The sequence below is a fragment of the Mustela erminea genome, chromosome 3 (genome assembly GCF_009829155.1).
Source record: "Mustela erminea isolate mMusErm1 chromosome 3, mMusErm1.Pri, whole genome shotgun sequence".
Taxonomy (NCBI): domain Eukaryota; kingdom Metazoa; phylum Chordata; class Mammalia; order Carnivora; family Mustelidae; genus Mustela; species Mustela erminea.
Genome location: NC_045616.1, coordinates 12,871,144 through 12,894,872, shown reverse-complemented (window position 1 = coordinate 12,894,872; position 23,729 = coordinate 12,871,144). Strand labels below are relative to the sequence as shown.

At 46.6% G+C, this 23,729-nt stretch overlaps 2 protein-coding genes across 3 annotated transcripts; one reads left to right on the top strand and one right to left on the bottom strand.

Moving 5' to 3' along the window:
* Positions 1-3,068: 3,068 nt before the first annotated feature.
* On the bottom strand, positions 3,069-23,718 carry LOC116585883 (vegetative cell wall protein gp1-like). Of its 2 annotated transcripts, none has more exons than XM_032335237.1 (5): positions 23,419-23,718; positions 7,087-7,132; positions 6,426-6,480; positions 4,983-5,072; positions 3,069-3,469 (listed from the first exon to the last, which is right to left on the bottom strand). In XM_032335237.1, the coding sequence occupies exons 1-5, from the start codon at positions 23,547-23,549 to the stop codon at positions 3,090-3,092; spliced, it is 702 nt and encodes a 233-aa protein (XP_032191128.1). In that variant the 5' UTR covers positions 23,550-23,718; the 3' UTR covers positions 3,069-3,089. The 2 variants fall into 2 exon arrangements, with proteins under 2 accessions (XP_032191128.1, XP_032191130.1); XM_032335239.1 differs by having other exon boundaries at positions 23,400-23,508.
* Positions 8,712-11,393, top strand: TRIM52 (tripartite motif containing 52). The gene is given in 2 exon segments (XM_032335236.1): positions 8,712-10,344; positions 10,347-11,393. Coding segments are annotated over 2 exon segments (825 nt in total). The 5' UTR covers positions 8,712-9,776; the 3' UTR covers positions 10,604-11,393.
* Positions 23,719-23,729: the final 11 nt, after the last annotated feature.

Here is a 23,729-nt window from a genome sequence, read left to right as displayed (position 1 = left end):
AGGCCACCCCAATGTACCCCTACACTCTACACAAACCTTACCTGCTAACCCTCCGGAGTCTGGTCCCAGACCACAACCTTTTTTAGGTCACCAGATCTAGGGTAGAGTTCAGTGTGGCCTGGCAAGAGCTTAGCTGTGATGATGTATCAAATGAAGGAAAGCATTGATTAATAAGTAATTAACATTCAGTGAAGAATATTAGATTCTATGCCCCCCAAATACAAGGCTTTTTTTTCCCCAAAGATTATTTTATTGAGAGAATGAGCAGGAGGGCCAGAGGAAGAAAGTATTCAAAGCAGACCACACTGAGCATGGAGCCCAACACAACCTCTGCTAAAACCAAGAGTCAGAACTGTGCTACCCAGGTATCCCCAAATACAAGGCTTCCTTACAAGCCATCTCCAATGTAGTCTCAGTCCCCCCAAGTAACTGCACTGCTCCAATCCTAGAATGCCACACCTGTGCTCCCCACAGCCTCCAGGAGTTCTCTGAGACATGCTCAAGCCACCTCCTGGAAGCCCTCCTAAACAACCCTGCTTTGGGGTTCCACGATGCCCACAGCACATGTCTCTGGGCTATCCCCAGGGCATGTCCAGGCAGTCAGGGTCTGGCTGGCAACAGAGCCCAGCAGGAAGGCCCAGGCCCTGACTAGTTTTTTGGTTTTGTTTTTGTTTTTTCCCCCTCTAACTTCCTGAAGAAGCTCACAGACCAATAGACACAGGAGAGGACTGAAGACACAGGCTGTCTCATTGGTGTCTTTTTAGCCTCATCCCTATACCGCTGCCACATAACTGAAGAGTAAGTTCCAGTATGGAGTCACACAGCAACACCTCAAGGCAAACAGCAGGAGAGAAGGGAGTCAGCCTGCCAGCTCCCCACATCAAGGGGCTGACCCTCAGCCCAGGCTTCTCCAGGCCTGCTTGCTGGCTGTGCTGATGGAACCACCTGCTAGAGCAAGTCCAGGACAGGGAGAGACACAGAGAGCCAAAGCATTGCAGCAAGGATGGAGAGAAGTTGCGCCTGAGTTAAGAAAAGGAAGGCTGTACAGTAATCCACTTCCCACTCAGGGCATCAACTCAGAGGGAAGGCAGGGTAGGTCTTTGCAACCACCTCCTTCCAGGCATTTGCCTGGAAGTAACACAGCAGCCAGTGGGAGGGAGCTGGGGTGGGTCTGGGAAGGTTGGGAGGGAGAAGAACCCTGCCAGTTCCAGGGTGGGTCTTTCACCCAGGTTAGGCCCTTGCCTGACCAGGAATCAGATGGGCGTGGCTGGCGGGAGCGGCAGGTCCTTCTCAGGAGCTCTCTAGTGGATTCTGAAGCACACAGCCCCCCTGCTCTTCCCTGCCTGAGCACCAGGTGAGAAGACACGGGGGAACCGTCGTGGGTCCCCTGTCCGGCATCCAGCCTCTGTACCCACCAGGAGATGAGGGGCCCAGCACTCATCACCTTCAGTTCTAAAGGCTAGCTGGACAGAAGGGAAGGAGAAGTCCCCTTGAGAGAAATGAGCTTGGGGACAGGCTGAGCTTAAGGTCTCCCCTAAAATCTCTGATTATGAGAACATGCTGTTCTTGAAATCCCTAAATTCATGTGCTACCTGAGGACTGGTATCTCATGCCAGCTGGCCCGGCCTACTCTGGGGAGATGCCCAGCAAGGACAGGCCTGGGGTAGCCCTCCAGGGGCCTGGTTACAGCCTCTCAATCAGTATCAGTGTCCCGCTCTGGTCCAGCCCAACCCACCCGCATGAAATGACCAATGTACAGGGGGCTCTTAATTCCAAGGTTTAAAGAATAGCTAAGTGATGTACCAAAAAGTAAAGATATGTATCCCTCTGGTTCAGCAACTGCACTCCGAAATCTTGTGCCCAGAGAAGAAAATGCATACTTTCGTTCACCCAGTGATGGACAGATTCAGGTGTTCAAAGCACTGTTCATTAATAGACCCACAGCGGAAACAACCCAAATGCCCATCAAGAGAAGAACAGATAAACACATCTGCCCTACTCACACACTGGAATGTTTATACCAAACTGGAATGAAGAATGTATTACTACAAACAATGGCATGGATGAATCTCCTGGACGTTGAGTAAAATGAAAGAAGCCGAGCATAAAAGCTCACGCCATATTGTTCCTTTTCTGTGGCGTTCACAAAAAGACAAAACTAATCCATGGCTAACGGAGTGAGGACAGCACTTGCCTGCACAGAAGTGTATCTGCGATTTCTGGGGGTGCTCCATTTCTTGTCCTGGGTGTACAGTTTGAAATTTCTTTTGGAGCTATGCCTTTATGATTTGTGCATTTCTGTATGCTGGTCACATTTCAAGTGGGGCCGAGAGAGAACCAACAGCATTTCTGGAGTCGATAATGGTGAAACCACCCACAAACCCACAACCAGCCTCAAGGCAGACTGGCTGGCTACACTCGCCCTGTCCGGCGAGGACTTCTGGAATCTGACTCTGGAGTGCTAGGAGTGGGCAAGGGCCTGACTCTTGAACCCAGGAGAGAGAAACGCCAGAATTCCGACATCAAAAGGCACTCTGGAGGTCCCCTCTTGTACGCATCCTAGCCCAGGCATCAGCTTTCTCTCTGAAGTATTATATAGTAAATATTTTAGATTTTTCTGGCCAGTCTCCAACCACATACATAGTCTTATTATTTTATTTATTTACATACATAGAGTGATTGATTGATTGGCTTATACATGCATACAACTCCTTTAACATTTAAAATTGGGACTCAAAAAAAGAAACCGGGGGCCAGTTTGTCAAGCCCCGTGCAACCCGGCCAAAGCGCGAGCTCCTCTGGAGCGCCTCCCCCAGATGCCCGAGCCCCTCTCTAGCGCCTCCCACAGATGCCCAAGCCTCTCTGGAGCGTCTCCCACAGACGGTCCCCAGGGGGTGTGTGTGAGGAGGGCTCGCCTCCTCACCGAGAACTGGAGCGGAGATACCGGCGATCGGGAGGAGAGAGGTAAGATGGCGGCGGAGCAGGGACCCTCGCGGCCGCCACGGGACGGCGAGTTGAGCTGGAGCTCTCCAGGCCGTCAGGAACACCCCCGAAGTCCGCGTGAGATGTAGGGATACGTGTCTGGACCTCTACATGCAGGAGAAACCACGCGGGTGCGGTAGGAGGGGCGGCGTCGCGGGTCTGCGGGCAGAGTCTGAAGGTAAGCTGACGCGGGGGAGCCGCGGTACGCGCGCCCCGGGAAAGGTAGGTGGAAGATTCTGGGGCGCGGAAGCGTCCTGCGGAGACGGCGCAGAAGCACCCAGCACCGTAGCCGCGGGAAGCACTGCAGGGCCAGGGGCCCCACCGGGGTCCGAGAGCTGCGGCGGGGAGGGAGCGCGGGGGCGCGCAGACCCGGGGCCCCTGCCCCTTCTGAGGCGCGAGGGCAGGGACAGACCCGGAGCCCCTGGACCGACCGGGGTGGAGGTCGCCGGGGGCGCGCGCGCGGGGCGGTGGCGGTGTTCAGCGGCGCCTGCGGAAACGGAGACTGTGTTCTGGAGGGTTCAGAGAGGAGCGGACTGTGGTCTCTCCGCTTTGGGACGGGGGTTTGGGGGTGGCCATGTTTGCTTGGCCCCTCCGTACAGGCGGGAAGACGCCCTGAGAGCCGCCGGAGAACAAAAGCGCCAAAACTCCAAACGCGGGTTTCGAAGGAGACCATCCCCCCACCTCAGCAGGGTGGCCTGAGCAGGGGCGATGCAGGCCCCTGCCCCCCAAGACGGGCTGGAAGAACCAGAGGGGGCAACCCTAGGGTCCGCATAAAACTGTAACACCCCACACAGGGGCTAAATACTGTACTGAACTCCAGGAGTTGACTCAACGGCTTGTGTCTTTTTCAGATACGGTTCTCTTTTCTTTCTCTTACGCTTCCTCTCTCTCCTCTCTCTCTCTCTCTCTTTTTTTTAACCTTTTTCTCATTTCAACTAGATGTTCAGTATATCAACTTATATTTCATAGTAGCTTTTTAACTTGGACTTTTGCATACTATTTTTTTTTTTTTTTTTTTTTTTTTTTGCAAATATATGCTTTAGCGTAGTCCTTCTTTACCCATTCAGTATTACCTTTGCATATACACCAGTTTTACTTTACCGGTATTTCTGGGAAGTAGTATCCTCTAACAAACACAACAAAATATCCCCAAGAAGAACCGAAACACCCTACACTTTGCCCACACTGAGAGATTATAGCCCCCTTCCCTTCATCCCCCCTTTTTTTAATTTTAAATTAAAAAAATTTTTTTTAAACTTTTTATTATGTTAGCCACCATACAGGACATCATTAGTTTTTTGCTGTAGTCTTTCATGATTTATTGTGAATATTACCCAGTGCTCCTTGCAGTCCGTGCCCTCCTTAATACCCATCACTGGGCTCTCCCATCCCCTCTAAAACCCTCAGTTTGTCTCTCAGAGTACAGAGTCTCTGATGGTTCATCTACCCTTCTGATTCTCCCCCTTCATTTTTCCATTCCTTGTCCTAATGCCCTCCATGCTGTTCCTTATATTCCAAAAATAAGTGAAATACATGATAGTTGACTTTCTAATGAGAATGAAAACACATCAGTCCAGAACCTATGGGATACTGCAGAGGCTATCCTTTCAACAATGTGGCAGGATACTGTTGGGAACTGTTTGCATTGTTACGACTCTGGAAGCCTGGATAAGAAGTGAACTTAGACACACTTGGGGACGCCCTTGTGTGCCAAGGGAACCTGGAGCAAGTCCAGCGGGGACGCTCGCATGGCTTGACTCTGAAAGGCTATTCAGGGTGAAAATAACATCTGCATAGTTTTATGTGATTCACTTATGACTTATCTTAAGAAAAAACACATTCTTGGAACCTTAAGATTATTACAAAAGTCTGGAGGTTAATAGCCTGTTAACATCCTGCCTGACTCATTTTTCACTGACATATATGATTGAGTATTGATACCAGCATTGTGCTGAAGCTGTATGAAAGTGATTACATGAAGAAATAAAGTTGCTACTTGCCTGAGATGGAGTAGTCCTCCTGAGCCCGCTGTCTCTCTCTCTCTCTTTTCCTTAAATCTCCCAGCCCTACTTTCAGGTGTCTTTCTCCAGCTGGACCGGCAGGATACAAATCAAAACCACAATGAGATATCACCTTACACCAATTAAAATAGCAAAAATTAACAAGACAGGAAACAAGTGTTGGCAAGAATGTGGAGAAAGGGGAGCCCTCTTACACTGTTGGTGGGAATGCAAGCTGGTACAGCCACTCTGGAAAACAGGACGGAGGTTCCTCAAGACATTAAAAAGAGAGCTACCTTATGACCCAGCAATTGCAGTACTAGGTATTTACCCCAAAGATACAGGTGTAGTGAGAAGGGGCACATGCAGTGTTCATAGCAGTGTGTTCATAGCAGCAGTGTCCACAATAGCCAAACTGCGGAAGGAGCTGAGAGGCCCTTCAACAGATGAATGGATAAAAAAATATGTGATTCATGCATACAATGGAATATTACTCAGCCATTAGAAAGAATGAATATCTACCATTTAAATCAACATGGTTGGAACTGGAGAGGATTATGCTAAGTCAAGCAGAGAAACAATTATATGGTTTCACTCATGTGGACTAGAAGGAATAGTGCAAAGAACCATAGGGGAAGGGATGGAAAACTGAAGGAGGAGAAATTGGGGAGAGAGATGAACCATGAGAGACTATGGACTCTGGGAAACAAACTGAAGGTTTCAGAGGGGAGGTGGGTGCGGGGATAAGGTCACTGGGTGACAGGCACTAAGGAGGGCACATTTTGTGATGAACACTGGGTGTTACATGCAACTGGTGAATCATTGGACACTACATCAAAAACTAATGATGTACTACTATACAGTGGCTAACCGAATATAATTTGAAAAAGTGAAAAAAAATTATCTGCCACTGAACTCTTAAGTGGGCTTCTCCAGCCTAATAAAGCTGATGTGAGTGGCACCTGGCTGGCTTGGTGGGAAGAACATGCAACTCTTGATCTTGGGGTTATGAATTCAAGCCCCACCTTGAGTACAGAGATTGCTTAAAAATAAAATCTTAGGGGTGCCTGGGTGGCTCAGTGGGTTAAGCCGCTGCCTTCGGTTCAGGTCATGATGCCAGGGTCCTGGGATCGAGTCCCACATCAGGCTCTCTGCTCAGCAGGGAGCCTGCTTCCCCCTCTCTCTCTCTCTGCCTGCCTCTCTGCCTGCTTGTGATATCTCTCTCTCTGTCAAATAAATAAATAAAATTTTTAAAAATAAAATAAAATCTTAAAAAACCAAAGAAGCTGATGTGAGTTTCCATGATACATTTTCTGAACATCCTGTGAAAAATACACTGGCAGCTACCACCATTGCTAAGCTCCAGCCCCCGAGTACCCCCACTGCTGCCATTTTGCCAATGCCCTGAGAAAATGGCCTGATGCCATGGGTGTGCCAGGTCACCTGCTCTGATAACCCACAGCTCCAGGTTGGGTTCAGGAGATAGCAAGCAGTCCTCCTGCAGATAGAAGTATGCCTTGTTGCAGGGATGCCAGGGTTGCAAAGGGGCTTAAAACCAAGCCTCACTTCTCTTCTGGTAAAGATCAGATAAGCTTTACAACAATCTGAGGGAATATGAAAGGAGCCCCTTCCAGCTGGCACTTGAACTTCAGGCAGGGTAATTTAGAGAAGATAAAAGAAATAGGTATTAAAGATGGGGAGGGCAGGTGACAACGGCATATACAATTTAAAAAAAATTTTTTACTAACATATAATGTATTATTAGCCCCAGGGGTACAGGTCTGTGAATCGCCAGGTTTACATTTCACAGCACTGACACACATACCTTCCCCAATGTCCATAACCCAACCACCCTCTCCCTACGCCCCCTCCCCCGGTATTAAAGATTGTTATACATCTAGGTATTCTTTAGAATGGGTATCTGCTATATGCCTTTTAAGTTTTACCAGTTCCTCCAAGGTGCTCCCTCTAGCCTCCCACCATCTTTTCCCTGTACATGTTACCCCTTGCTCTTTTCCTTCAGCCTTCCTTCCTGCCTGGGTTCAGTGCACCCCACCCCCCTCCAGGGCAGGCAAGAATTTGCTTTTGAGCAGCCCCCTCTTACCTTGTTCTCCTCAGCTGTTTCTGCCATTTCATGTGTAAGGTAAAACCTGCATTCAGAGATGGGTAAGTATTCCAACCCTGAAACACAGTTCCAGTTCTTGTTGCTCAAGATTCTCCCTCATGGCTCCTCAGGCTCAGTTAAGACCTCTGGGTAGTCTCCCAGACTACACACAGGGAATTTGTTAGTTTCATAACAAACACTCCCAATAGATGCCCCACTGTAGGCAGGTCAGGCCTAGGTTTCAAATCCCTCCCTCTCCAAACATACAGTTCTGAGAACCACTAAATGAGAGATGGGCTACTTTTTCATCAGTCCCAATCTCTCGATCCTATTCAAAGAGGAAGAGGACAGGAAATGGGGTGAGTTTCTTCTATGGCTCATCTACTATAGGAAAGGAATATAACTAGGTAATGGGGATACAAAGAGAACACCAGTGGGCGCTGATCTAATTACAGATGTCAATAATAATTGGAATACCAACTTCACAACAACACTCTTTACTTTCCATATGGGGATATGGCAGCACAGTTATTAAGAAAACCGAAGATCACACAAAGTGACAGGTGGAGTGCTAACACAGCCTGGGAGGAGCCTTGTGGAAGAATCTTCACATTGTGCCTGGACAGAGACCTGAAGGATAATTAGGGAGCTATATCTGGGGGGAGCAGTGAGACAAAAGCCTTCTAGGTGGGAGAATATGCCCAAAGACAGAGGCAACAGCCTGGGATGAGTGTGTCAGATTTCCATTTCAGGCAGATGGTTCTGCTGGCTGCAGGATGGACTGAAATGTTAAGAAACTCCATCCATCCAGCCGGAAGCTGATGCGGTCAGGTCTAGGATGGCAGGAACAGAGAGACAGAGAAGGCTGCCTAGGTTTGAGGAGATAAAAATCAGCAGGGCTTGATGGTTGCAATTTGTTGGATTGGTTCATTATTTACCCAGAAGCTATGTAAGTACTTGCTGTATGTTTGGCACAATGATCGAGGAGCTGCATGTACAATGTTAACAGCCCATTTACCATCCTTGCTCTCTAGAACCTACTGTTCAAGTCTGTGCCTAGAGGGAGAGGAGGGATTCCAGTAGTGCAGGTGGTGCTCCTCAAACCAGTGACGAATTAATGAGGGGTCCAATCATACCAGTGGGTCTTGAACAACATTTTACTTAAGCAAAATAGAACATATCAGGGTGCATTAAATGCCGTAAGGGAAAGGACAATATCCAGAAATTCTGTTTCTGTTATACATGTGCAAGTCTGTATTGGATTAACGTGTGCAGTGCATTTCTTAGTGAGGGTCAAGTAAAAACAGAAAAAACAGACCTTGTGAAACCTTGAGTTACAGATAACCACATGCTTATACCTGAACTCCTTGAAGGGATTGATCATGCCCTGCTCACATTTTTGTTCCTATAAAGTATATGGTAAATGGATGGGTTATGCGTGTGTATGATGAACAGAATTAAAATGAATGGGCAGGGGCGCTTGGGTGGCTTAGTGGGTTAAGCCTGTTCTCCGGTCTTGATCTCAGGGTCCTGGGATCGATTCCCCACATTAGACTCTGCTCAGCAGGGAGCCTGCTTTCCCCTCTCCCTCTGCCTGCCTCTCTGCCTTCTTGTGATCTCTCTCTCTGTCAAATAAATAAATAGAATCTTTTTTAAAAATGAAATAAATGGGCAGCCGAGCGGATGGATGAACGGATTCACGCAAGCGTGGGTAGATGGCGAGTGGACGGGGAAGAGAAGCGTTATCGATGAAGGCGAAACCGTCTACAGAGTCAGTGCAGGGCATGCGGAGTCTGAGGTAACTGAGTGGTCAGAGTAAAAGTCGCGGGAGAAAACCGGCTAGGAGGCCGAGGCTCCTCAGGCAGCAGTAAAAGGGTTAACTAGTTTTGAGAAAAGGGAGGCACTCGAGCCCCCACACGAGTCCACCTGACCTCAGAGTAACCGCGGGCGGCAGCAAGCCTCACCCCGCGGCGATTGCACAGGCCACGCCCCCGAGCGCGACCTCCGAGACGAGGGCGTTCTCACTACCACCAAGATCTCTGGCTAGAAGGGCGGGAAGTGCACAAGAGCGCGAGCTTGGCCGCCGCACTCTCCTTTCGGTCGGTTCCTGGGTACTGGCTCTGCTAAAAGACAGTCAGGCCTTCCCAATCGAAGCGGCGCTAACGCGACTCGGGGGCGTAAATAGATTCTCTTCTCACCTGTGCCTATTCTCGCCAGTCTTTTCTTCTTCGGTCCGGCTACATGGCCGGCCGCGCTCCCAGCTGTGGCGTCCCCTGTGGCATCATAGAGAATGTGGTCCTCCGTAGGCTCAGTCTACCCCTTTCCAAGTGGGGGTTAGAGCGCCTACGTCATTCTCTGTCGCCTCGGGCTGGGTGAGGAGTGTCGACACTTGAGGAGGACGCCGCTGGGTCGGGCAAACCCGGAGGGAAGCGAGAAACGTGTCAGGATTTGGGTGTACATTCTGAGCCTCAAAGAGAAGTGGAGGCTGCATCCTGGACCGAGGGCTTTCGTCCCTTGAGCTGGGAAAAGCCTGCGGGAGGGGAGCCAGGCATCTTTTCGGGCCTGAGGAGGAAAAGCAGAGTTGATAACAGCCTGGGGTCACAAGCATAGCTTGGGGGCAGGCCCGCAAGCAGTCCGCCAGCTCCTCAGCTCCGAGCCGAGGCATCCACACCCACAGGCTGCACACTAAAATGGCTGGCTATGCCACTACTCCTAACCCCGTGCAGGATCTTCAGGAGGAAGCGGTGTGTGCCATCTGCCTGGATTACTTCAAGGATCCTGTATCCATAGGCTGCGGGCACAACTTCTGCCGCGGGTGTGTGACCCAGCTCTGGGGCAAGGATGATGAGGAAGACAGGGAAGTGGAGGTAGATGAATGGGAGGAGGACGAGGACGACGACGTGGAGGGGGCCATCGGTGGATGGGAGACCTCCATTCAAGAGGTTTTGTACCAGGGCAATGCCGATGAGGAGTTGTTCCAAGACCAAGATGATGATGAAGTCTGGGTTGGTGATGGCGGCGTCAGGGACAACACGGACTATGTGTGGGACCAGGAGGAAGAGGAGGAGGAGGACCAGAACTATTACCTGGGAGGCATGAGACATGACCTGAGAATTGATGTCTACCCAGAAGAGGAGATACTGGAAGAATACGACGAGAACGACCAAGAGCTGCATCCTGACACCCACCTGCATCCTCTGGCCTCTCCACGTCAGTTCACCTGCCCCCAGTGCCGAAAAAGCTTTACCCGTCGCAACTTTGTCCCAACCTGCAGCTAGCCAACATGGTCCAGATAATTCAATAGATGTGCCCCACTCCTTATTGAGGAAGCTGGGGGAATGATCAGGGTATCTGCTCCAAACACCAGGAAGCCCTGAAGCTCTTTCGCGAGGTGGGCAAAGAGGCCATCTGTGTGGTGTGCGGAGAATCCAGGAGCCACAAACAGCACAGCGTGGTGCCACTGGAGGAGATGGTGCAGGAGTATAAGGTGAGAGGCACAAGGAGGGAAAAGGGGTGAGGGCTTGAAGGGAGTGGAGAAAACAAGGGGAACTGGGAGAGATGGGTACTTGCTAGTTGAACCTTTCTGTGAGAGATGAGAGCACAGTAGTGAAGATTGGCATAGGTAGGCAAATTGGTTGAGGCTGATTGGCTTCCCCTGAGGAAGCTGAGCAAAGACAACAGTCACCAGAAACTTACTACCGTTATTCCCTTTCAATCTCAGTATAGGCCACATATCCCTAGTTCTTGATTTCCCTCTGTTGAGTCTTGAGTCTGTACCTGACTAAGACTACAGGACCCTTAACACATAGGAACAGAAAGCTTGTAGATAGATATTTGGGACCTCAGAGCACAATGTCAAAACAGATGACTGGAGAAGAAACACACATACAGAAAAAACATAACTGGTATTGGTAGGCTGAAATGCCAGGTTTGAGTCCTGGTCTAATTAAGTGGAACTGGCCATACCCCTTCCCAAAGTCTGAGGTTGCTTCCTCATCCTCTGTAACAATGGATATAGGGAAAACAGTTTCCCTACAGAGGAAGGCAGAGGATATAAAAATGTTTTTACATCTTTTTAATGGATCAGAAGAAGCTTCATGCCCTGATCACTCTCCTTTCCTGGTATTTTATCACAGTAAAAGGAGTGAGGGATTTAGGATTGGATGACCTGGCTCTGCCACTTACTGTCTAATCTTGGGCAGGTCTCTACCTCTTAGTTTATTTTTCCCTAGGCTTAAGATTAAGAGAGCATGTATGTGAAAGTATTTTATAAACCATAAAGCACTGAACAAATGTCTGCTTTTTTTTTTTTTTTTTATTTTCCTCTAGCTTGTCTTCTTTTCTTCGGGTTCTGATTTGATTAATACATTGCTTTCCTGATCTGAGTATTACAGGGTTGTCTCAATGACAGCTGGAATATTGTCTTTCTTACCAAAAGCCTAGGTGAATGTGACTCGCAGCAGTACCCAAGGAAGGAGAGGATGTCTCAGGTCCATAAAAGTTTTGTCCTGAATATTAGCAGCTGCTCACATCTTGGTGTGCTTTATAGTTTATAAAATATCTCCTCATGTTATCCTAGAGTAGTGGTTTTCAAAATATGGGGACTGACCAAATAGTGGGTCTTAAAGTAAATGGGTCATGACCAGCATTACTTTAATATTAAACAGAAAATATCAGAGTGCATGGAACACACTAAGGAAAACACTGTCTTTTGAAACTTTTATATGTACACGTGTGTATACTTAGTCTGAGAGTAAAACGTATTGCTTACTCTGGATTGCAGTCAAAACATAATCAGAACACTGTCCTAAGACATCATATATTTGCTATTATCATTACCCTTCAACTTACAGTTACTGGTAAATGGACACATAAGACAGAAATCTTAACTACAAATCACTGCTAATTTCCTCATACGAACTTGACTTTACGGATAAATCCCAACACCATGCTTTCCCCAGGGTAACAGAAGTTGCCGCCAGGAGAAACTATGTCCTATACTTCTGGGTTTTAGCACACTGCCACTTATGTAAGGAGGTAACCTTTCAGTCCTCTGTTAGAATTTTCTGTAAGGATTCTGAAACCAAAATTTTAACTGAAAGCCAATTTAAACAGGAGAGATGGTCTTTTCAACCTGGGAAGCCAGAGAATACTCATTTGAAACTTGAGGAGTTACTTATAAAGCATACCAGTAAATATAAACACCAAAACCAAGTAAAACAAATTGGAGATAATCCCGTTCAAAAATACAGAGTATTTAAAAGGAAATTTAACTTTTATTTTCAAACACATACCAGAATTTAGGTAGGTGGTATTGCCACACATAGAATTACACCAAAGAGGTAAAATTTTTTTATGTATGTATAAACTTTTAGTAATTGATGACACTGTTTTGTTACTGCCTTTCATTGGTCAACATATACATTACAGGAACATAACTTAGAATTTTACCGAATAAACTATCATAATAATAGTTAACATAATAAACTCTTTTTGTATATGGTTTTTTTTAATATTATGCATTACCCTTCTCACAGTTCTGGTTAGAGTGTATTCTTGACAGCTACCAATTCAACACATTTTTTATCTACTTTGGAGGTAAGCAAGCTTTTTAGTTTTAGGAACTGAGTAGGGTGTTGTCACTCATAGACTCAAGGACTAGTCCGTGACTTTTAGGAATAGGAGAGAAAGGCATTCTCTCCCTCCACAAATTTTATTAGCACTGCAGATACAGTTTATAAAATTGTATAGTTTATAAAATTAGTGTTGTAATGTTAAAAAGAAAAAATATTTCTTAAGAAATAAAGTTGGAAAGAACTCCTTGGCTGGTGGGAGTACAAAGACAGAACAAGAAGCGTTCAGAGTAAGGCCTATAATTAATGAAGTTGGACAGATTGGGTAACTACATATGTCCACTGTGGGGATGGTGCTATGTATACCTCTATTTTTATAACATAAAAAGACAGTTATATTGTTTTGAGGTCAGTGTTCTTTTAAAGTTTAATTTGTATAAAAAGAGGTTTTTTAGCTCTGAAAGCTTACTTATTTACATCTTCCATTTTGTCCATCCCTTAAGTTAGAGTTCATCTTGACTCTTCAAGCTAGAATCAGAGGATTATGAAAAGATCATTTAGATTTGACCAAGGGCACCATTAAATGGTGTCAGGTTTTAGGCGGCAGATGGGTGTATAAAGAGGAAATGAACAAAGATTTCACTTTTTGGGGTTCAGGCATAACTGGATGCCTATATTGCTCTGCCACCCAGCTGCCGCCAATAAAATCACTCATCGTTCTCCAAGAGGGACCAGATGCTGTTTTCTCCTTTGAGGTAGCTAAAGATGGCAGCCAAAAATTTTTTTGAGGCTTTTTTTTTTTTTTAATATTTTATTTATTTATTCGACAGAGAGATCACAAGTAGGCAGAGAGGCAGGCAGAGAGAGAGGAAGAGAAGCAGGCCCCCTGCCAAGCAGAGAGCCCGATGCGGGGCTTGATCCCAAGACCCTGGGATCATGACCTGAGCTGAAGGCAGAGGCTTTAACCCACTGAGCCACCCAGGCGCCCCTTTTTTGAGGCTTTTATGAAGTATATATTCACATTATGACACAGAAGATAGGGTCAACTTCTTCAGTTGAGTTACCTGAAAATGTTGGCCAGTGACACCATGCCAAACACTGTTAAATTTATAGTATAAAAACACTGGAGTATTCTGCAAAGCACAATTCTCTGCAGCTTTAAGATTGGACAGTATTGGAATATTAACATCAATCTTCAAAGGCTATGAAAGCATAATATGAAATAGCCCTTTTAATTGCAAAGGAGAAAAAAATGGAGAAACTTTTGAAGCCTTGCATTCCAAGTGCTGCCGCAACTTTAAGAGGAAATTGAGGAATTCCAGACTTTCTTCATCTACCTCCTGCAGGCTTAACTCTGGATTGATGACTGAATATATCAAACTTCAAGTTTTAAAAACTTCAGCTCATCCTTCTTCGCTTAGTTGAGAAGAATCTACTGATAAAAATGTGCTTTGCTTATGTTTAAAATAGGCTTTAAAAACTGTGAGTGTGCTGGTTTCACAAGCCTAATACTTGACCACTAAAAACAGTATTTTTGAAGCTGTACAAAATGAACTGAGTTGGAAGAAAATCTTAATATTATAAGGGTATACATTACAGTAGTGTTTTAGATCTGGGTTTTTGGCAAAACTGAAGAAAACCGTGTTTAAGATGTATTATAGCAATCACCACCAAGCATCAACTTCCATCAGCTGGCACATAATCTACTGGAAATCTTCACCTTGCTGTCAGTGTAACCTTTGTGAAAAATAGTAGATTTGGTCCCAGTTTGCCTTGATTTTTGAAGATCTGTTGAGAATCCTGTTGAAGAGTATTTTCTGTTACATACTGAGGTTCCTTGGTTGTCAAAGAACTGTATTCAGCTAAATTTTTGGACAGAATGATTTTGGAACACCAATGCAAAACACCACCTCTGATTTTGGAATACCACCTTAAGAGAATCTGTACTTTTAAAATTTCAAAAATTAAAACTTTCAGCAGAATTTAATGCACTGAAGCCTAAAATACACTGACTATGAAATGTCAGAAGGCAAGCACCAACAATCCCTGCTTGTTTTGAAATACCTGAAGCAAAACTTACCAAAAACTCAGCTACACATAGCAAACTCGTACTAAAAATGTCTAATTTGCTTGGCCATTTGAAGGACTAGATTCATGTTATTTCAAGAAAAAAGCATGAAATGTCCAGAACTATTTTGGGTGATTGTTCTTGACGTTTTTCTTAAAACCTACCTGTTGGTAACTTTTGGAAAGAATGTTTTCACTGATATTTGGTCCTCACTGACAGCACTGCAAGAGGATTATGTGGAACTCAAAGACTGATTGCTTTGACTAGAAACTTCCAGATAAATACTCTAGAGAAACTGAGATGTAAAATGTCTAAACAGATTAAAAGAATTTATTCCATTTTCTCTTTACATCTTAAAAGCTTTCTGGGGGGAGGGGGTATATCTAGCTCTGGAGAAAAAACAGCACCAGAGTACTGTTAAAACAGCCTGTGTTTTGTTACATCTTCTACACCACCCAGGAAAGAAAAGTTAAGGCTTAACAGTGACAACGTTATCACATCATCTGAATATATCCTGGCTTCCAAAATTACCATTGCTTTGATTTTTAGTCACGATACTTAATTGTGAAATTTTAAACAACACGGAAAGAGGGGGAGTATGAGATTTTTAGGTATATGAAAAGTAGAGCTATGGGTTACAAAAACGTTGAGAAAAACGGGTATATCCACATTTACCAAATACCCATCTGTTTATTGAATGTTTTCCCTACTAGGTTCAGCTGTTGACTGCTGTATCACAAGTCAGACTGTTTAAACTTGCTCCTCGCTACTCCTGTGGCTGTACCTGGGACCTCATCTTTATACAGACTTGCTACACATCTGAAATCCTCATCTCCAGTTGCACTATGACCTTAGCTCTTAGCCTTCTAGTGCAGTCAAACACACTCCAGTTACACCTGCCCTTCAGTTTCATGGAGACCACAGTTCCACTGACTCCTGATTTTTTTCCTTCCCAATTTAATAGACACTTGCCAGCCTTAATTATTACCCACTGAGTCTGGACCTCATGAATAGTCATGACTTTAAGAACTGATCCACACTATAGTCTAGACCAGTGTTTCTCAACTTCAGCACTACTGACATTTTGAGTGAGATAATTATTTTGGGGGGAGAGAGGCTGTCCTGGGCACTGCAGGATGGCTGGCAGCATCCCTGGACTCTATCCACCAGATGTAAGTAGCACCCCTCCACCAGTTGTGAAAACCACAAATGTCTCCCAACATTTCCAAATGTCTTACGGAGAGGGGAGAGAAGCAGAATCATCCGTGGTTGAGAACTAATAGTCTCTACTCAGGGAAAGTGGTCAAATCACAGATGTGCCGTTACCAGATTTACTTATGCCCTATAGCCTGTGACTGACCCAGGTGTTTAAGTGTTCAGTGGAAGAACAGCTCCACCTAGCTAGAACATTACTAAACATAGTCTTAGCAGATTAACTGATATGACTCCTACTTCTTCCAGCTCTTGGCAAGCAGATGGCAGAGTCAGCAAACCTTTTTTTAAACCAGAGCTGCCTCTGTCACTGCCATTTGGGAGAACAAGGGCTATGACAGATAAAGCAGTATATGAAATGAAGATCTAGAAATGATTAATAAGGCAGTCACTTCAGCAAACATCAGTTGCAGCATGGCCATAGGACAGATTGTTGGTTTGGGGGTTTTTTGCCTTTTTTTTTTTTTTTTTAATTTATTTGACAGAGATCACAAGTAGGCAGGGAGGCAGGTAGAAAAAGAGAGGGGAAAGCAGGCTCCCCACTGAGTAGAGAGCCCGATGTGGGGCTCGATCCCAGGACTCTGAGATGACCTGAGCACAAGGCAGAGACTTAACCCACTGAGCAACCCAGGCGCCCCATTTTTGCTTTGGTTTTTAAGTACTATGCAGAACTTATAAAACCAGAACCTGTCTGCTCCTATTGGCTGTGTGTGGCCCTGGAGTAATACAATATAACATCAGCTCCTAAAGCACTTCCTTAAAACCTAGTCTCTTCTCTGCCACTGGCCATCAACCTCTGGCCCCTATGCCATGCCTCCAGAAATCTTTATAGGACCTGAAGATTCTATGCTATTCCCCAACCTCAATCCCTGACCCCCCAACCCAGAAAATTATCCTGTAACAATGAAGTTATTACAAATATTTATCAACTGATAAAACAGGGTAACAAAAAGGGGGACACGAGACCGCCTACTATATCAGGTCTAAAAGGACTTTGCAACAGTAGAAGTGTTCTGAATCTGTGCTGTTTGACCTAGTAGGTATCGATAGCTACCTTGAGCTTAAGCTCTTGAAATGTGTCTAGTCCAACTAAGGAACTGAATTTTTTTTTTTTAAAGATTTTATTTATTTATTTATTTATTTGACAGAGAGAAATCACAAGTAGATGGAGAGGCAGCCAGAGAGAGAGAGCTAGGGAAGCAGGCTCCCTGCTGAGCAGAGAGCCCGATGCGGGACTCGATCCCAGAACCCTGAGATCATGACCTGAGCCGAAGGCAGCGGCTTAACCCACTGAGCCACCCAGGCGCCCCTGAATTTTTTTTTTTTAAAGATTTTATTTATTTATTTGACAGAGAGAGATCACAAGTAGGCAGAGAGGCAGGCAGAGAAAGAGAGAGGAGGAAGCAGGCTCCCTGCCGAGCAGAGAGCCCGATGCGGGACTCGATCCCAGGACCCCGAGATCATGACCTGAGCCGAAGGCAGCGGCGTAACCCACTGAGCCACCCAGGCGCCCCCTAAGGAACTGAATTTTTAATTCCATTTAGTTTTAATTAATTTGAAATAGCCATACATGGCTAGCGGCTGTCAAATCACAATGAATTGTATAGTTCCACAGAAAGAAGGCAGGTTGAATTCTGATCCTTTTAGGACTCTCAGGAGTAGAAGCAAGTCCAAAGGGATGATGAAAAAGAAGTGAGACAACTCTTTTCCCAATCAAGAGATGTAGACTCAAAGGTATTTTGGGGCATGGAAGAAAATATTTAAAAGGCCTTCTTGTATTTTCTAAAATTCTGACTAAAACAGTTTTGTTTTTTTTTTTAAGATTTTATTTAATCTCTGTCAAGTAAGATCTCTGACAGAGAGAGATCACAAGCAGGCAAAGAGGGAGAAACAGGCTTCCAGCTGAGCAGACAGCTTGAGGAGGGTCTCGATCCCAGGCCCCTGGGATCATGACCTGAGCCAAAAGCAGACACTTAACCCACTGAGCCACCCAGGCGCCCCTAACTAAAACAGTCTTGAACATTTCCACTTGTGATTCATGTGGATCACATGTGAGAAATGTGATAGGGGAGAACTCTAATAGGAAGTAGGTAAAATACAAACTGCATTACCCTCTTCCCAAAAAAAAGCCAGGACTGGGGCCTCAAAATAGGAGGAATATGAGAATAAATAAGGTTTTATTTGGTGCCTGACTTTCTGACAATGGGATGTGGGGCAAAACCTAGCATTAAAGGAGGTAAGTGGGTTCTTCCCTTTCTCCTCTCACACCCAGATCCTGACAGAGGGTGGTAAAGAGATCAAGGAGTCCTAGAAGGAAAAGTAGTGTACTGGCAGTGATAATGAGAAAAAAGGAAGTGAGAGGTTTTAGGAATAACAGGGCTGAAAAGGAGGAGACTGTGAGAGCCAAAAGTGGTGACAAATTTAACTTTTAATCATAGTCTTTGCCTACAAACCAGAGTCCTTAGCACAGTGTGAGTATCCTGGGCAGGGGGAAATAGCTTATCTTGGCACGTGAGAAGTTGAAGACGTAACAGTAAATCAGCAAAGAAGGAAGGAAATGGCCCTCTAAGTTACTACTCTTCTCCCCACCTCCATCCCTCCAAAAGGAGGAAAATGGCCTTAAGTAGATTTGAGTTAAAAACAGCCTTAAAAAAACAGGGAGGAGCTTTTTCTTATTCTTCCATAGCTTAGACCTTCCTAATATTTTACCCCATCCTAAAGGACTCAGATGCAGAGTTCATCAGAGACTTGATTGACAATTCCACTTGGTACCAAAGCAGGGCTCCACAAAAATGAAAGACCAAGGCCACCTACAAGAGGATCCCTGGAGGTCACACCCCCTTTTTGTCTGCCATTCCCTAAGCACAAAGATTTCTCTCTACCCGCCCCACCAGCAAAGGATGGAATTTCTCAGCAAGCTCTGGCATTTTAACCCAAGTATGAGCATGAAGGACTATTTTCTCTTCAGCCCTTTTGTGGTAAGCTAGCCAGCCTCAAAGTTCCATTTCAACATATTCTCCCAACCCTACTTCTTACCAAATTCTCTTCCAGGTAAAAATCTGAAAAAAAACACCTTGGGTCACCTTCTATTTCTCCCTACCACCTAATGGTGTTTTAAATCCTTTAACAAGCCAGAGGCCTGCCTTCTCCTAGCTTGTTTATAATTCTGCATATCTGCTGAAGCACCTAGGGCCTGGGGAATGCCACAGTCCCATCTCCCAGGGAAAATACCAACAGAATGCCTTAGATGCTTTCTAGGGGACTGTTAGAACTCAGATTCCTGCCTAAAGTGGACACTAAATATTTATCAAGACACATAAAGAAATTATATGTGATTTTTTGTAATATCCGTTCCTGGCAGTGATTTATTGTCACATCCCTACCTCTCACCAGGTATGGAATAGAACCTACAATAAGAACAGAACCTCCCATGTTGCCGTCCAACCTTTTTGAGCTTAATTCTTTAGGCCTCAATCATGAAACAGTTTCTATAATCACAGCCCAATTCTAAATATTGGAGTGAAAAAGGTAGGAGAGGGAAGAGAGAGATGGATTAGAGATGTTGACTTGATCACTCACTCATATGGCCAATGGAAAGTCCTCAGTGCCTCCTTTTATAGGACTCTCATGACCCTCCTTACAGACCCTCCTGTCCAGCTTCTAAATTCTTGTTTCTAGTCTCACTCTTCCAACCTACCCTCCATTCTGACAACAAATGACTGGCAGCAAAATCAAGTCTAGGCAGGAGAGGGATTAGACAATCCTAAAGAGACAATTAGAGGCTTCAGGACAAAATTCCTTTCTAGTCAACTCCTTCCTGATAGGGGCTCCCCGACCACCTTGGGTTTCACTCTCTCCTACCTTTCCATTTGAAACCATCTCCCAAACCTCTGCATGCAAACCACTCTAACAACTCTTCCCCATGGTGATCCCTCTGCCTGGAACACCTTTTAACTATCTACCCTTAACTACATAGCCTATGAGGCTAGTCACCAAAATTAGAATCTTCCACAACCAAACCGTCTACCAGAGGATGTAGCAGCCCAAACAGACCATCAGTCCCTGACCTCAGGGCACCGAGGAAAAGCCCTGAGGAATTCAATTAAGGGCAAACTGAGCTAAGAGCTAGGAAGGCCCCAAACACCATCACTATGAGGGCAGGAAACAAGGAGCCTAACCTAGACTTGAAGGTCACAGAGGGTTTCCTTAAGGCAGCGACCTCAAGGAAGCTTAGATTAACGAAGAAAAGTGAGGGTGGGATATGGTGGGCTTCCAGGCAGAACAATGTGTGCGTTCTGAGAGAACTGACAGATGCAGAAGCGGAGGGCCAGTGTACCCACAAAAGGAATATGGTGCAAGCCAATGCCAACCCCACAATCTGTGGAGGAACAGCAAAATGAAGGGAAGCCACTTGCTTTAGCTGACAGAAGCCCTCTGGTCTTGGCCACACCCCTTTCCCAAGCCCTCACCTATCTCCCACAATAGTCCTCACCACCTCATTGAAGGGAAGACCTGTTTCACCTCCTGAACGCTGGCAGGAGGGAATAGAGGCTTCTGTTCCTAGAAGAGAGGTCATAGGCCTCTAGCAGGGAAACCAGAGGGACTTCTTCCAGCTGTGTGATCTTAGGGATTGCCACCAGAAAAGAAATGGTGAGACAGACATCCTTACAAATTTCTCCTTTGTTTACCTTGTCTGACGAATGAAGGTGGTGCCAATCGGGGCATGGGAGAAAACAGGCAGCCCAGGAGACGGGACCAGAAGTGGTTGGGGAACTTACCAGAGGGGTGGCCTGAGAAGCAGAACAACTAGGCAGAGTAACTTTCCCCAATTTCTCCCAAGGTCAGGTGGGGCCCTCCAGCAGGTTTCCACCTTTGAGAGGCCAGATCAAAGACACCTGGAAAAAAAAGGCCCTGAGGCCCCCACCGATGCTTACAGAGGCAGCAGACTGTTGTGGGAAGTGTGAAGCTTATTCCTAAGATGCATCCAGCAGCTGAGATTAGTCCTCCCTCTGGAAGGGACCAGGCTTGAGGAGAGAGTAGTCCAGGTGGGCCCATATGCCTAGCAGGAAGTCAGCGGGCTGAGAGGGAAGCAGGCATGTGTGGGGCTCAACTCCAACTTGGGCCGAGAGGGGAAGGCTGCCGCTGCACCCCATCTCTACACCTAGCTACACCAAAGTGTCCTGAGAGTCAGGGCCAGGCCTCCCTCCATTCAGGAGTGCCCCTCAGTGGTTTTATGGCTTGCCGACATCCTCTCCAAGAGAAAAGAAGCCAGGCAGTGACTGGAGAGAAACTTCGAGGTAGAAAGCCCAATCCTGTGGCCTGGTTGTTCAGGAAGTCTACTACATTCCATTTCTCCCTCTCCTCCGCTGGCATTGCCAGATCGGTGCTGGTGGGCTCCAAGGCAAAACCCTAATTCCTCCCTTGGCCCAGCAGGAGGGGGAGCTGCCAGAACTGTCTCAAAGAGTAAGGGGCTAGTGTAGGGAGGGGCCCGCGGAATTGCTGGAGGCCAAAGACAGCTACAGAAATCTTGGTCTGGTGTTGGTAGCCTGAGGGAGGACTTGGGGAACGGCTTCCCTGACCCCCCACACCCGCAGAAGGGGCCTGGAGAGGGCAGGGCTAGCCTGGGAACCGACCAGTGCCGAGATGTGGTGTTTTTAAGCAAGCCTGAGAAACCTGGAAGCTCATGTTAAACCTGTACTCCAGCGGATGCCTGGGTGGCTCAGTTGGTTAAGCATTGGCCTTCGGCTCAGGTCATGATCCCACATGAGCTCTTTCTCAGCACAGAGCCTGCTTCTCTCTCTGCCTGCCATTCCCCCTGCTTGTGCTCTCTCTGTGATAGGTAGACAGACAGACATACAAAAACAAAATAAACCTGTACTAGTGACCCTACCTCAGGGACGTTGATTCCACAGGGGCTCCCTCGCAAAATTCAAGAAAACAGAGAGCCAAAAAGATTTCTCCGGGGGGGGGGGGCGGATATGATATGACTAAGCAATGATCTCTTTAGAGTGTGGGTAGGAGATGAACATGTATGTGTTCTTGAACTGAGAGCCAATCCTCTGCATATATAGGCCAACAGCCAGGGGAGTGTTTGCACTGTGCATCTGCACTGGAAGATGCATGAAATCTCTCACCCCTCCATTTGTCCCAACCGTCCAGAGTACTTGGCATGACCTGAGCTATGAACAGCAAGCTGGATATCGGTGTGGGTCTCCCATGACCACAGGACAAACAAATCATGGGTATGAGTTGGGGTCCAGTTCGAGTTCAGTGTTGGAAAAGAGAAAAGGTAGCTAACTGGGGGTGTTATGGAGACAGGTAACAGGGACCCCTGAAACATAGGACCCCACCCTGAGAAGCCATGGCCCTTTGCCAAGCCTGCTGGCCCCCTCTGTCAACTGCTCCTCACCTCCATCTCACTGTTTGGTTTTCCGAAGCCCCCACACTCCAGCTCAGGACTTTTGGCACTGAATCCTTCTCCCCTCCCCCGCCCCTGCTTCCCATATATCCACAGGGCTGTCTCCTACTTCTCCTTTCTCTCAGTCTCCTATCCGATCACCCCAGCAAATGTAAACTCCAAGAAAACCAGCTCTTCACCATCTTTATCACAGCTGTATCCCACAAGACTTAAAACAAAACCTGGTATCCAAAAGGTGTTAGGGAGTTTAAGTTTGCCTGCATTCATTCTGCCAGGCATTGTTCTGGGCACTTTACCTATCTGAACTCATTTACTCTCCTCAACACCATTTCTGGTGGGTAATATTATTTCCAACCTCTTTCACAAATGTGAAACTTAACACGTGTTACAAACAGAAAATAAATACTTATGTATAATCCCCCCCTTATTTTGCATAGATGACAGCGACTGCTATCATTCTGGTTATGCATCTTCCCCTTAAAGAAAATTTGTGACAACGGCGCCGTCTGCCAGCATCGTCTCTTAACAGCAAGGATGTGCGGTAGTGGGAGGCATCACATATTCACATACCATGCGGTTATACGGGAGGACGTTAAGCAGCCTGGGAGCCATGTTCCACTGCTTCCCAGTCTGAGGGGATACGCCTAGACCCCCAGACCCGCCGACCTTTCTGTGAGGTGGTGAGGCTCAAAGCCGGCTTTCCACCCGAGTCCCCAGAAGTCAGAGCCCGGAGGCCTTTCCTCTCCTTTTTGTTTCTGTGACGGCCCTCCGCACTCCTGCCCGGGCGAGAGCTGGGTGGCCGACAAGGAGCCCACAGGCCAGTTTTTCGTTCCTCCCCGGTTTTCCGCTCCGTAACTCATTCATGCTTGAACCTCCGCCTGCACTAACTCCTTCCGTACAGAGAGTGGCTTAGCCAATTTCCTCGGAGCAAAAACCTCCTGAGGGAGCAGCCGCCCTCTGCGATGGAAACCCGTCAGGGTTTAACAGTTCACCTGAGCAGTACACTTTAAAAACCAAGCACCACATTTTTCATATTGCTTACGCTTGCTCGCAGTTCTCACCTCGAAACGAAGCCGAGCAGCAAGCGGAAAGGGCGGCGCTCGCGCTGCGCCACATGGGGGCAGTGAAGGCGCCGGGCGATCCTTCCGGAAACGTGCCGTGCACTTTTGCTCTTCTGCTTCTTACACAACATACCCCAGTGGACGTTTTAGGGCCTTTTCAAACACTTGGTGGAGTTGGTTTCAGCCAAACTATGTTGCGTCGGAGAGAGGACCATGAAGTTTTGTCATTTCAACTCGCCCTTTAACCTACGTGGCACCGCCATCTTAAGCAGAAGTGAACGACGGGGGCCGCCATTTTTGTTCCAACGGGC